The 15,288-nt window shown below is 47.2% G+C and overlaps 1 protein-coding gene across 1 annotated transcript in view; it reads left to right on the forward strand.

Annotated features, from left to right (window-relative positions):
• The window catches only part of GLP2R (glucagon like peptide 2 receptor), a 138,688-nt gene that overhangs the window by 18,091 nt on the left and 105,309 nt on the right, over positions 1 to 15,288 (forward strand). Inside the window, exons 3-4 of the mRNA XM_044981830.1 lie at positions 5,092 to 5,196; positions 8,930 to 9,051. Coding sequence (XP_044837765.1) covers positions 5,092 to 5,196; positions 8,930 to 9,051 — 227 coding nt within the window. The remainder of the gene's footprint in view (positions 1 to 5,091; positions 5,197 to 8,929; positions 9,052 to 15,288) is intronic.

Here is a 15,288-nt window from a genome sequence, read left to right on the forward strand (position 1 = left end):
GTGCTGGCTCAATGAGAGCTAGTGCAAGTAGGTCTTTGTGAGATGGGAATCTCACCCTAGCTCCAAGAACAGAGGTAGCCATAGATAGATCTGTGTCTTTTCTTGGAACACAGAGATCCCCTACACAGTAATGTATCACTGAAGTATCAGAGGGGTAGCTGTGTTAGTCTGGATCTGTAAAAGCAGCAAAGAGTTCTGTGGCACCTTATAGACTAACAGATGTATTGGAGCATGAGCTTTCGTGGGTGAATACCCACTTCGTCAGCATGCATCCGATGAAGTGGATATTCACCCACGAAAGCTCATGCTCCAATATGTCTGTTAGTCTTTAAGGTGCCACGTATCATTGAAGTAGTTCACAGAGAAATACATTAACAATGTGACTTCTAAAATGTCTTGTTGGATTATGTCCCTGGAACTTTAACGAGGCAGAACTAGGCTAGATCACAGCACAGCCAGTCTTTGGGAACCAGAAAGCCATAGTCCCTGATACCTCCAAGCACCCGCTGGGATGGGGAACTAAACACACCTTTTATTTTCATTAAGAAAAAAATGTGAATCTTCACCACTTTCCATTGTAGAGACAGCCTTAAAAATGGAAACTAAAGTAAACCAATCATTAGACTTGAAAACTTATCACTATGGGTTTCCTGAGGCTGGACTGCCCCGTGAAGCCAGGCTCTCTGTATCTGGGAGTGATCCTAGAGCAATTTGTAATGTGGGTAACAGCGCCATCTGTGCACAAAAGTCCTTGTCAGGAGCTCTTCAGGTGGTACTTCTCCTGTCTACCTCTCACCCTGTGGACCCACCTCACTCCAGGAACCACAGCATCCTCTTCATGACTCGGCCCTCCAGCCAGGTCACCATCTTCCAGGGTGACCCAAGATCCTTCTATGGCATGCAAATGGTCCCAGGCAGTCTTCTCCAGTGCTGTCCAGCTTGTGCCATTTCTCCAGTGGCCAGTAAGGTGACCTGGGCCCTCCCTCTACCCTGGGTTCCAGATCAGGGACCCTCAGCTCAGCAGTTCTGGGCTCTAACCACTCAGCCCTCATTGCTCCTTCTCTGGACTGCCTCTTACTCTTCCTGGTCCCCCCACCTCACCCATTCTCTGAGAGTACCAGCTCCGAACCAACTCCCTCTTCCCAGGGAGTGACTGCCCTTTCCCAGAGGCCCCTGTCTGTTGCCAGCTATCTGGCTTTATACAGGTCCCACCTGTTCCTGTACAGTTGAGCCTGCTTGCAATCCACTAGTCCCCTGCTCTCTGGATCCTCCTCCTGTGGAGTTAATAGGCCTACCTGGACACCCCATCACAGGAAGTCACTTACCCTTTTGGGATATATTATCCTTGACCTTTCATATGTGCCCAGGATCTTGCACACCTTCTCCATTGGCCCATAGAGCTGACTGGCAGAGGGGAGCAGATCTCTGTCCAGAAACAACGCATCATTCACATTCCCCATGCATGCTACAGACATCAGGGAAGAACTGTGGGCACCATTCCCAAGGAAGGTTAGTGCCTATCACAACCAGTTTCCCCAGGGGATAACAATGCCTACCTCACTGGGCCAAAAATTGTCACAGTTATTTCATTTGTGTTTGTAAAGTGCTATGATCAGTAAAGTCCATCAGGATGGTTCTGTCCCCCTTTAAGGGCTATGGACCCAATGGCTGCTAGAACCCCATTATAATTTGACAACTACCCCTTGAAAATCATTATGTGTCAGTTAGGAACAGGAGTAAGTTGGGCTCCTGTGGAAGGTCCTGGAATTATGGCACAGGCAAGGCTGAGTGAACAGGGCTGACTAGCCCTCAGCCTCCAGGCCCTTATGGGGCTGGCCATCCTGTAACACTTCTTCTCACCACAGCCACCCTTCAACAGGTAGGAACTAGCCTGTCTTAGCCGGGCAGCACCGCTGATGGGACTTTTAACGGCCCAGTCGGCAGTGCTGACCAGAGCCACCGCGACCCAGTGCCTTACATTCCACGACCCAAGACTGGGTCGCGACCCACAGTTTGAAAACCACTGATTTAGTCTCACCTTCTGTTGAGCACACGCCAGGGAATTTCATAATATTGAGCCCAATAGCTTGTGTTTGGCTAAAGCAGATCTTCCCAAAAGGCATCCAGTCTTGATCCCAACAATGGAACAGACACCTAGGGAGGTCATGGAAGCGCCTTCATTGGAGGTTTTCAAAAGGAGGCTGGATAGCCATCTGTCTTGGATGGGTTAGACACAACAAATCCTGCATCTTGGCAGGGGGTTAGACTAGATGACCCTGGCAGTCTCTTCTAATCATGGTCGGTGCATAATGGAGACTGGGGGAGACTAAGTCTCCCCAAACTTCGTGCTGATTGGAGGGGGAGTGGGCAGTGGTGGATTACCACATGGGCCCATGGGGCCTGTATCCAGAGGCCCTGGATAATTTGGGGGGCCTGGAAAATATTCCTGTCCCCCTGTCCACCATGGCCAGGGGCTGGAGGAGCTCTCGCTCCCTGCTGTGGCCACAGAGCTTTTCCAGTCTCAGGGCTGCTGCATGGGGATGTGGGGGGAGTAAAGGACTGAGTGAGGGGCGGGGCCTCGGGGGAAGGGGCAGAGAGGGGGCAGAATGGGGGCAGAGCCATGGGAGGAAGGGGTAGAACAGGACCAGGGCTATGGGTGGAAAGGGGCCGGGGCCACAAGAAAAGGGGCGGAGTGGGGTGGGGCCATGGGAATGGCTGAAGACAGAAAGGGCAGAATTGGGGAGGGGCTCCAGGCTTAGAGCTCCCGCCAGGGCCAAGAGCTGTGCCTCAGTCCCAGCCAGGGCAGAGAGCTCACCCCCAGCCGGGCCTGAGCTCTCAGCCCACCCTCCGTGGCCTCGACCAAGCTCTCAGCCCGCTCTTGCCCTGGCTGAGGTCATGGGTGCAGGGGCTGAGAGCAGTGAGTGGGGGCATGGCCTCAGCCGGAAGAGGCGGGGTCCAGGACTAGCCTCCCCAAGGGGAAGCTTCACACTCCATCCATGCTTCTAACCTTACGGTTCTATGATTCTATGATCTAAACACACCAACAGATTAAGAATTTACCATATCACTTGTAGTTTCTTCCAATGGTTAATATCTCTCACTGTTGACAAAATGTTGTGCCTTGTTTCTAACTTCAATTTATCTGGCTTTAACTTCCAGCCACTGATTCTTGTTCTGCCTTCCTCCACTAGACTGAAGAGCCATTTATTAACTAGGAATTTTTCTTCCTTTATGGGTACTGTGACAGACCCAGACCAGTGGGGTACAGGAGTTTGGTAGAGGGCAAATATATTGGTCACTGGATGAGTAGTTTTCTGTTCCCTGAGTGACCAGAGCAGGGCTGCACTAGAGTAATCAGAAACCTGCTAGAACCAGTTAAGGCAGACAGGCTGATTAGAACACCTGCAGCCAATCAAGGCAGGCTAATCAGGGCACCTGGGTTTAAAAAGGAGCTCACTTCAGTTTGTGGTGTGTGTGTGAGCAGCTGGGAGCAAGAGGCGCAAGGAGCTGAGAGTGAGAGTGAGAGTGAGAGGGTGTGCTGCAGGAGGACTAAGGAGTACAAGCGTTATCAGACATCAGGAAGAAGGTCCTGTGGTGAGGATAAAGAAGGTGTTTGGAGGAGGCCATGGGGAAGTAGCCCAGAGAGTTGTAGCTGTCCTGCAGCTGTTACAGGAGGCACTCTAGACAGCTGCAATCCACAGGGCCCTGGGCTGGAGCCCGGAGTAAAGGGCGGGCCCGAGTTTCCCCAAAACTTCCCAACTCCTGATCCAACACAGGAGTTGACCCAGACTGTGGGTTCCACCAGAGGGGAAGATCACTGAGGTGAGCAAATTTGCCAATAAGCGCAGGACCCACCAAGGTAGAGGAGGAAGTCTGTCACAGTACTTACACACTGGGATCAAGTTACCTCTTGGTTTTTTTATAAGCTAAACACACCGAGCTCCTTAAGTCTCACTATAACACTTTTTCCAACTCTTGAATTATTTTTGTGGAAATCTGCTTCCTCTCAAATTTTTCAACATTCTCTTAAAAATGTGGACACCAGAACTGAGTGCAATATAGCAGCACTGGTCTCATCAAAGCCATGTACAAAGATAAAATCAACTCCCTACTCCCACTCGCAACTCCCTGTTTATACATCCAAGCATTGCATTAGCCCTCTGCCACAGTATCACACTGGGAGCTCATGTTGAGTTATTTGTTCACTTTTCTGCAGAAAAGGACCTAGGGGTTACAGTGAACAAGAAGCTGGATATGAGTCAACAGTGTGCCTTTGTTGCCAAGCAGGCTAACGGCATTTTGAGCTGTATAAGTAGGGACATTGCCAGCAGATCGAGGGATGTGATCATTCCCCTCTATTCGACATTGATGAGGCCTCATCTGGAGTACTGTGTCCAGTTTGGGGCCCCACACTACAAGAAGGATGTGGAAAAATTGGAAAGAGTCCAGCGGAGGGCAACAAAAATTATTAGGGGGCTGGAGCACATGACTTATGAGGAGAGGCTGACAGAACTGGGATTGTTTCCTCTGCAGAAGAGAAGAATGAGGGGGGATTTGATAGCTGCTTTCAACTACCTGAAAGAGGATTCCAAAGAGGATGGATCTAGGGTGTTCTCAGTGGTACCAGATGATAGAACAAGGAGTAATGCTCTCAAGTTGTAGTGGGGGAGGTTTAGATTGGATATTAGGAAAAACTTTTTCAGTAGGAGGGTGGTGAAGCACTGGAATGGGTTACCTAGGGAGGTGGTGGAATCTCCTTCCTTAGAAGTTTTTAAGGTCAGGCTTGACAAAGCCCTGGCTGGGATGATTTAGTTGGGGATTGGTCCTGCTTTGAGCAGGGCGTTGTACTAGATGATTCCTTGAGGTCCCTTCCAACCCTGATATTCTATGATTCTATGACCCATAAGTCCTTTTCAGAGTCACTACTTTCCAGGATACAACCCCCATGCTATAACCATGGCCTCCATTCTATATATAACAGATCCCTGTGCTTACAGGTTGCCTGGAATCAGGCATGACAGTCCCCATGGTTACTGGCTGCCTGAATAATCTTTATTAAAAACTAAACATTAGTTCTCTCTCTCTCTACAGGAATATATTGCAATGGGACATTTGATCATTTTGTCTGCTGGCCTTATTCACGTCCAGGAAATGTGTCTGTTCCTTGTCCTTCATATTTAACCTGGCTGAAAAACGGTAATGTGATTTCTCTTTTTTTAAAAGATTCATATCAGGAATCTTCATTGCAGGAGAGAGTTGTCAGCTCAGGCTCTACTGTCCTGGAATTGCCTGGAGGATTGCTTGGAGCTATTCTGCATCACCTCCTTCCTGGCTAGTCACCAAAGTCATCCCATTGCAACATGCTTCAAGCCCTGTAGGGATGAGAAGTGACCTTGCCTGCACCCTTCCCCACCCCTCTTTGTTATGTTTCAGTCACTTTAAGGCCAAAAAGTCACTTTGGGGTATTGACTTTTAAGAATAACTTTAAGAACTCTCCTAACTCCTTTCCCCGTAAATGCTGTCATGATGCTGACCCTTCCCCCAGCAGTTTTCTTGACTCTCAGGGAATCCCATGGTGGTAACTAGAGACCAGGTTGTTCAAACTATGGCTCTAAATTGTGGCCCTCAAGGGTGGCTGTGGTGAGAAGAAGTGTTACAGGATGGCCAGCCCCATAAGGGCCTGGAGGCTGAGGGCTAGTCAGCCCTGTTCAATCAGCCTTGCCTGTGCCATAATTACCTGCCTCCCTGCTTAAGGGGCAGGACTAGCTGTGTCAGGTGACTGCCTGAAACACCCATGTCTCATAAAAGGACTGAGGGAACTCAGTGTCAGTGAGGAACAGGAGTAAGTTGGGCTCCCGTGGAAGGTCCTGGAGCAGGGAATCAGCCTAGGCATCAGTGCTGTAGCCCAGATGGGGGTTGAGACTATGAGAAGGACTCCATGGAAAGAGCCTGAAAGTCAGGGCTCTGTCCCAGAGCCAGAGTAACTTAAAGATAACCCCAAAGGGTGTGGGAACTGGCACCAGAGGGTGAGGTGAAGAAGTGTCAGAAAACCATAGTGAGAGAAACTGAGGCAGGGAGCACCTGCAGTGCCATGCTCAGCCACTATGGGGCACCAATGCCTTATGACAAGAACATTTTATTTGATTATGAACTGAAAATGTGCCTTGCAACTTTTAAACTGACCTATTTGAACCAGCCCCGTCAATACAAGGCAGGGATATTGAGCAGCACCTCCCCAGCTGCCTCCCACCACCTCCCCTGCAGCACCAGGAGCATTCTGAGCCACAGCTGGGCCTCCCTACTGCAGCTGCTCAGCAACGCCTCCACTGACCATTTGCTGCATTGCAGGGGTGAGAGGAGAGTAGCTCTAATGGCTCCATTTCCTGCTTCCAAGGAGGAGCAGGACATGAGCTCAACTTGCTGTGCCTGAGCCTAGGGGCCCCTAGCAAAGACTACTCCCCTTCCCCACACACCCCTGGGAAGCTCAAAAGGTGGTAAAGGAGAAGCTGGGACATAACAGACAGTTACAATTCCCTGCCTGCCTGCCCCAGCAAGAGCAGCCTGCGGCTGGTTCTAATTTGCATCCATTGGCTACAGTTCCCAAAGGATCACATAGGGTAGGTCTACACTGCAATTAGACACCCACAGTTGGTCCTTGCTAGCTGACTCGGGATCACAGGGCTTGGGCTAAGGGACCGTTTCATTGTAGTGTAGATGTTCTGGCTTGGGCTGTACTCCGAGCCCTCGGACTCTCCCACCTCACAGGGTCCTAGAGACTGGGCTTTATCCTGAGCCTAAATGTCTACACTAGAATTAAACAGCCCCTTAGTATGAGCCTCAGGAGCCCAAGTCAGTGTCATGGGCCAGCTGTGGGTTTTTAATGTCCGTGTAGATGAACCCATTGTGGTTTGGAATAGCTGGGGCACAGCACGATGCAACTACTCATTCTTCCAGCATCCAACATACCCCTCCCCACTCCCTCACCTGTCCTTGCCCCTGCCCCTGCTCCAGAAGCTGAAGGAAATGAGGTACAAGCGTTAACTTTGCCAACTCTATGTCCACTGTAGACTCAATTAGGCCAGGGGATACCTAGAAGCAGAATTGTGGGAAGTTTCTGGTTCTTCTGCGCTTCATAGCCATCTGTAAGGAAACAGAACTAGGCAGAGATCCACTCCACAACAGTGACTGCGGGCCAATAACTGTATGATTAATAACACTTGGCCCCCAAGCTGACAAAGTTTGACACCTCTGCTTTAAGGTGTTCTTGACCTTTTAAGAGGATGTCTAGAGGGCTGCTCCATTCTCACCCTGCTTCTTTCATTGCTGCACTGGCCATCATGTTCAGGGAACAACTATTTTCCAATATGGCCCAGCCTCAGTCTTTCCCCTGGGGATGGAGGGGTCTCCTAGCATGGGTATATTTTCAAATGGCACAAGCTCCTCTGCAGCTGTATCTAGATCTTGCATGACTCCCCATCACTGCCAACCCCAAGTGCTTGAAGATCATGGGGTTCAGAAGTGGGCAGCATTATCTCCCATAAATGTAAATAAACTTGAACAAGAAGTAGGATTAAGTGGACTTGTAGGCTCTGAAATTTTACATTGTTTTGTTTTTGAGTGCATATATGTAACAAAAAAATCTACATTTGTAAGTTGCATTTTCACTACAGTACTTGTATGAGGGGAATTGAAAAATATTATTTCTTTTGGTTATCATTTTTGCAGTGCAAATATTTGTAATAAAAATAATATACACTTTGATTTCGGTTACAACACGGAATACAATATATATAAAATGTAGAAAAACATCCAAAATATTTAATAAATTTCAATTGGTATTCTATTGTTTAACAGTGCAATTAAAACTGGAATTAATCACGATTAATTTTTTTTAGTTAATTGCATGAGTTAACTGCTATTAACTGACAGCCCTAATACATACAATTAGTTTTACTTCTAACTTCTAACAATATAGGTCTGCATTTCAAAGTTCTAGCCTACCTAGCAATAGAATGGCCCTAATTACCCTTTAAATGTTGGCTTTGGGTTGGTTAGCCTGCAAGCTGTTTAACCCCTTCTGGCCATGCAATTATATAACAGTGGTAGCATTAATGATTTGCATGGTTATATTCTAATTAAACAATGTCACAGCCTCCCTCAGCCAGGCCCCCTGCACCTCCCTCAGCCAGGCCACCTGCTCTCCACACTCTCCTGCACCTCCCTCAGCCAGGCCTCCTGCACCTCCCTCAGCTAGGCCTTCTGCTCTCCACACTCCCCTGCACCTCCCTCAGCCAGACCTGTTCCCCACACTGCCCTGCACCTCCTTCAGCTGGGCCTCCTATTCCCCACACTCCCCTGTGCTTCCCTCAGCTAGGCCTTCTGCTCCCCACACTCCCCTGTGCTTCCCTCAGCCAGGCCACCTGCTCCCCACACTCCCCTGTGCCAATGGAGCTACACCATTTCACACCAGCTGAGGATCTGGCCCCTACATTCTGTGACGAGGCACTACAAGCTGATGTGCCAGAGCATGAGAGGATGGTTATTTAATTACTAAATCATCCTCTTTGCCCAGAGTTCTGGTGGTGGTATGAAATGTATTGCCTGTATGTAATAGGAAGGGTTCAGATTAAGAATCTAAAGGATGAAGAAAGAATGATTTGAAATGTAATTTTATCTTTTTGATGTGCTCACTATATTTGCTCTTAGAAAATACTGGGTAAATTATTGGAATTTCTTTTGATAATAAATTCATAAACTACGTTTCTATGATTTTCTCCCAAATAGACATTACAAAGAAAAATCAAAGGCCAAAGCAAAGATTTCTCTAATGGGGTTTCCCTAGCTTTGCTGAAAGGGTGAAATTTGTAAAGCACATGAAAAATGAAATATATGTCTTGACCTTTCAGACTGAAGCTCTGTTTACTTTCAGGAAGTGCAGGAAATGTATACAGAGTCTGCTTGGACCAGGGAATCTGGCAAACAGAGGAGAATTCAGCAGTTATTTGGCGCGATGCTTCAGAGTGCTATGAGAAGAATCACATCACCCCACAAGTAAGTATGATGTTTTCTTTTATGCTTTAATACTTTAATCTTCTTAATCCCTTCTTGAATAATTGATCAGATGTTTCCATTGAATAGCTGCAGAAGAGAGCCAGACTTATTTAGGTTATGATATGGAAACCTTTGCTTGTATTTTGAACAGGGATTAGGACTGGAAAAATCCTGAGTGCTTTGGGTTCAACAGATTATCCCTAGGTCAGTTTTGGGATCACCACATTTACTGAACTCTAATATAATGAGTAAAAAATGAAACTCATAGAGTTAATTACTCAGACTCAAAGAAATCCACATGCTAAAAGGAAACATATTGGGCAAAATTGCTGTGCAACTAATTGGAGTGAACATGGAACAAATTTCCCACTTCAATTCATTCTCTTCATCCCTGAGCCTCAGTCATTAGTGGGCAGCTGCATGAAAAGAAAAAATGGAGGCAAAATCACAAACAAACAAATCCTTGTTGGCACTGGACTTTTGACGAGACTTTACAGTCACCCAGCTAGGTTAGGTTATGCTAACTATGAGGAGAGGCAGAGGAAAACCAAGACAAAAGAGAGAATTTTAAATTTTTAGATCTTTATAAGGGGAAACCCCAAAAAAGTTTCAGGAGCATAAATAATATAGAATATTGCAAAGTACTTACTCCTTGTAATAATAATAATAAACTATGTTACCAACACATTAACATTTGCATGCTTGTACATGATGCTCTTCTTTACTCTGTGCAGTTAATACCAAATACATTGTTATTATTAAGAACAAAAAGATTATTGAACAATAGACTGTGTCACTTCAGAGAAGAATCAACTTTTCAGCTCCACTCTTGCTGTCCTGTTCTTTGGTTCTCTTTTGGCTTGAAGTGCCCCTTAGATTCGACGTTCCTGTGGTTGTGCCTCTTTTCACTGGGTTTATCCATAAGCAGGTTTCTTCACCTAGTGGGCCCTCATTTGTGCATTTTGCACTTTTATTCCTTCAGTGATGTTCAAAGTCATTCTCTCTGCTCACATACTTTAGGTCCTTTGCGGGTGGGCTTCTCATTTACTGTTTTCATGGCCTGTTTTCATCTGACACAGCTTTTGATCACTTCCCTTTTTGACCAATTATCTCCTTGGTACTCTCTGTCCAGTATGTCTGTAGATTTTGTTTCCCTCTACTTCTTTTCTCTAACAGTGTCTGCTCATATACCCAGGTCTGTTTTTTGTACTTCTCCTGACCTGAAACCTTTCCTATTTTCCTTCTTCCCTCCTTCTCATGTCCCAGGCCCCGGCTTTTATTCTTCTGTTCTGGTATTTTATCACCTTACCTCTGCTCTCAGCACCAGTTCAACCCCAGCTCAGCACCTTGATTCTTCTCTTTCTTTAACAGCTTTTTCCAACCGCCCACTTTGGGTAGATTCTGAGACCACCCCCCAGCTTGAGCTGCCTTCTCGCTGGCTGTTTCTCTCTCCAGAACAGCATTATATGCTGCTGCATCACAGATGCATGTGCTAGTGCCTGGGCCAGGGTTACTACAAATCCTGTCAATAGCAGAGAGCAGTATTATCACGGTGCAGAGCGCTTCTGTACAGTGAGCGTCATGGCTTGTGCAGTACGATCCCCGGGCTAACAACATGCAGCTTTACTCGTGACTGCACAGAAAGCTGCCTGTACAGTGATATTTTATTTTGTAAGCCAGTAACACTCATCTTTGTAGCACCCAACCTCTTGTTCACAAGATGTCCTGAAAACATTTACTGATCAACCACATGTACATTTGCACACCTCTGTAACTGTGCCTTCTTGGGCCACAGCTGAGAGTGCCAAATTCAGGACTAACTGCTGCGAAATAGGGCAGAAACCCCCCGAAGACTGGTGACTAATCCCACATAGGATATACCAAACCAGCAACAAAAATAAACTTCTGTTTCACCACACTGGCTAACAAGAGGTCAGAAAGGCAGTTTCCTCAGGCATTCCAGTCCTTGTGTTACCACCAAAAACACTAGACTTAGAGATGGATGGTTCTTTACAGCCAGTCTCTTCAAATAAAAGGTTCTTCTGATCCCAAAGGACCAGCCACACTCCCAGGTCAATATATAATTTAGGATTTACCCAAAAACATGCTGATGCCAATCCTTTAGAGAGAGAGAGAGAGATTGAGAGAGAGAAAAAAAATTGATTAAAAGAATCAAATACATTCAATAAATGTAAGGTTCTTGGTTCAGGCTTGTAGCAGTGATGGAATAAACTCATGGCTTAAGTCAAGTCTCTGTCTGCTTCCAGATCATCATTGGAAGGTCCGCAGTCCATTGGTAAGAATGCTCCCATTACTATAGTACATATTCCAGAGTTCTGAGCAGGAAAGAGGCAAAATGGAGAAGTTTCTGGGGCCTTTTATACCTTCTGCCATGTGGAGGGAAATCCATTGTTTGAAACAAAGGCCTCAGCACAGCTAGTGGAAAATTATAGGTGACAAGATAGCATTTGTAGTCATGTGGGCAAGTCACATGTCCATGCATGAGGGTTTGGACACAGAAGAAGCCATTACCTGTACCTCAAACAGCATGTTTGCAGGACAGTCCATTCAGTGTAGTCCCCATAGTCCATTGTCAGTCATGTGTTTCTTGATGAGCCACTTAATTTGAATAGTTCCTCCAAGATGTGCTGGCTAACTGTCTTGTGGATGTTAGCCCAGGAGGAGCAAACATTTGAAATCCAGGTATAAAGCCAATATTCATAACTTTAAATACAAAAATGATAAAGACATACCGATAGCATAATCATAACCAGCAAATCACAACCTTTTCATAGACATCTTACATGCCACATTTTGTACAAGATTTGTTGCAAATATATAACAGTGGCTGCAACAATGCTGTATATGCTCATGACAGTCTCTACTGAGGAATTGTCTCACCATACTAAGCACAGTGTGGTTCAGAGAACAGGTGATAGGGCTAAGTGTAAAGAAACCAAGGGTCTAATTCCAGCACAATTTCTGCCCTGCTGTGTGATGGTGAAGTCACTTCATCTTTCTGTGCCTGTTTCCTCTTCCATGCTTGGTTCATGTTTTCCGATAGTAGATGGCACTCTAATCTGACAAAACCAGATCCATTTTTAGCTATACCTGAAGCTAGACTGTGTCTGTGAAATATCTGTTGTGCACTACTTTCCTCACATTACACTGATTTTCCAAGGTCTCAAATTTGGGTCAGAGAGGAGGGCATCAAACCTACTAGTACACCACAACAGATTTTCCAGTATGGCCTTGGTAGATTTTTTCTTCCCAAAGGCTGTGTGAGGCATCAGCAGATCACCCTGCTACTCCTGAACCTGCTAAGGCTTTCACAGTGTGTACTAATCAGTAGTTTGGCCATTGCAGTTACCCATGCAGTTCTCAGTGATCCAAGCAGCTCTGTCACAGCTTTTTGGAAAACAAGCTGTTCGGTGATTCCCACTTTTGATCTTCTTCAGCCATCAATTCCCAGAAGCCTTAACCCTCCACCTGTGAGTCAAAGAGCGAGTCAAATTTCAGCACCTTTGCACGGTCAGCATTGAGTAAACGGAAGCAGGGAAGATGCATCCAAGGGTGCTGAGGGAGTTGGCTATTAGCTTTGAAAAATCATGGTGATCAGGGGAGGTCCTGGACGATTAGAAAAAGGCAAATATAGTGCCCATCTTTAAAAAAGGGAAGAAGGAAATTCCAGGGAACTACAGACCGATCAGCCTCACCTCAGTCCCTGTGAAAATCATGGAGCAGGTCATCAAGGAACCCATTTTGAAGCACTTGGAGGAGAGGAAGGTGATCAGGAACAGTCAACATGGATTCACCAAGGACAAGTCATGCCTGACTAACCAGATTGCCTTCTATGATGAGATAACTGGCTCTGTGGATATGGGGAAAGCTGTGGTCATCATAATCAGTAACTCCTCACTTAACGTCCTCTTGCTTAATGTTGTTTCGATCTTACGTCCCTGCTCAATTACAGAATATGCTCCATTTAAAGTTGTGCAATGCTTCACTATAACATTATTTAGCTGCCTGCTTTGTCCACAATTGGCAGCCCCCCAATCAGCTTCCCTATGCCCCCCGCCTTCAGCACCTCCTGCCCACTGGCAGACTGCACGGATCAGCGTCTTCCCCCTCCTTAACCCACCTCCTGCCCCCGGCAATCATCTGGCTTGCAGCATTCAGGAGGGAGGGGGGAGGAGGGAGGACATGGCGCACCTCCCCCCTCCCTCTCCTGCCTCCTGCCCACAGCAATCAGCTGGTTTGCAGCATTTGGGAGAGAGGGGGAGCCTGCACCCTGTGTCCTCACCCCTTCCCCCTCCCTCCTGCCTCCTGAATGCTGCAAGCCAGATGATTGCCGGGGGCAGGAGGGAGGGGAGAGGAGCAAGGACAGGGTGTGCAGAGTAAACGGGGGGGAAGAAGACATGGGTTAAGGGTGGGAGCTTGGTGGAATGGGTGGCATGGGCAGGCAGAGGGCAAAGTAGGGGAAGCTGTCGCTGCTGCTGCACAACATGCTTCTCCCAGCCTACAGCACCTTCAGCCTCCTTGCCTGCCTCATAGTCTCCAGTGCCAGTGGGCTGTGCCTGTGTGGGGTGAGGTGGGGGCACCTCCCAACTATAGTACGGTCCTGTACAGTCTGGAAAAAAAATTCCCTGGGGAAATTGGATTCGCTTAACATCGTTTCACTTAAAGTCGCATTTTTCAGGAACAGAACTACAATGTTAAGTGAAGAGTTACTGTACCTTGACTTTAGCAAAGCTTTTGATACGGTCTCCCACAGTATTCTTGCCAGCAAGTTAAAGAAGTATGGATTGGATGAATGGACTATAAGGTGGATAGAAAGCTGGCTAGATCATCGGGCTCAGCGGGTAGTGATCAATGGCTTGATGTCTAGTTGGCAGCTGGTATCAAGCAGAGTCCCCCAGGGGTCTGTCCTAAGGCTGGTTTCATTCAACATCTTAATTAATGATCTGGAGCAGAGGTCCCCAACGCGCCCGCGTCCTGGCCCCCAGGCGAGCACCTGCCGAAATACCAACAAGTGATGTCATCGAATTTCAGCAGGGATGCCTCTTGATGACACCGCTTGCCATCAAGTGACGAAATTCGGGGGCAACGTCTCTCGATGAAATTCGGCGGCATTTCGGCGAGTGCTCTACTGCCACAGTGGTCCTTCGTCTGGCGCCCACCAGACGAAAAGGTTGGGGACCACTGATCTGGAGGATGGGATGGCTTATACCCTCAGCAAGTTTGCAGATGACACTAAACTGGGAGGAGTGGCAGATACACTGGAGGGTAGGGATAGGAAACAGAGGGACCTAGACACAATGGAGGACTGAGCCAAAAAAATCTGATGAGGTTCAGCAAGGACAAGGGCAGAGTCCTGCACTTAGGACGTAAGAATCCCATTCACTTCTACAGCCTGGGGGCCGACTGGCTAAGCGGCAGTTCTGCAGAAAAGGACTGGGGATTACAATGGACAAGAAGCTGGATATGAGTCAGCAGTGTGCCCTTGTTGCCAAGAAGGCTAACGGCAGTAGGAGCATTGCCAGTAGATCGGGGAAGGTGATTATTCCCCTCTATTTGGCATTGGTGAGTCCTTATCTCGAGTATTGCGTCCAGTTTTGGGGCCCCCACTACAGAAAGGATGTGGACAAATTGGAGAGAGTCCAGCGGCGGGCAACAAAAATGATTAGGGGGCTGGAGCACATAACTTATGAGGAGAGGCTGAGGGAACTGGGATTGTTTAGTCTGCAGAAGAAAAGAGTGAGGGGGGTTTGATAGCAGCCTTCAACTACCTGAAGGGGGGTTCCAAAGAGGATGGATCTAGACTGTTCTCAGTGGTGGCAGATGACAGAACAAGGAGTAATGGTCTCAAATTTCAGTGGGGGAGGTCTAGGTTGGATATTAGGAAAACCTATTTCACTAGGAGGGTGGTGAAGCACTGGAATGGGTTACCTAGGGAGGTGGTGGAATCTCCATCCTTAGAGGTTAAGTCCCAGCTTGACAAAGCCCTGGCTGGGATGATTTAATTGTGGTTGCTCCTGCTTTGAGCAGGGGGTTGGACTAGATGACCTTCTGAGATCTCTTCCAACCCTAATCTTCTGTGATTCTATGCTGTACACTTGCTCTGCTCTTGGCAAGTGTTTACTGGATCTCCCCTGGGTACTTGTCTTCATTGCTTGCACTGATTCACTGTATCACAGTAGGATGCACTTGCTCTGATATACTGTCCTCTGATCCCTG

Source organism: Mauremys mutica, chromosome 12, assembly GCF_020497125.1.
Source record: "Mauremys mutica isolate MM-2020 ecotype Southern chromosome 12, ASM2049712v1, whole genome shotgun sequence".
Taxonomy (NCBI): domain Eukaryota; kingdom Metazoa; phylum Chordata; order Testudines; family Geoemydidae; genus Mauremys; species Mauremys mutica.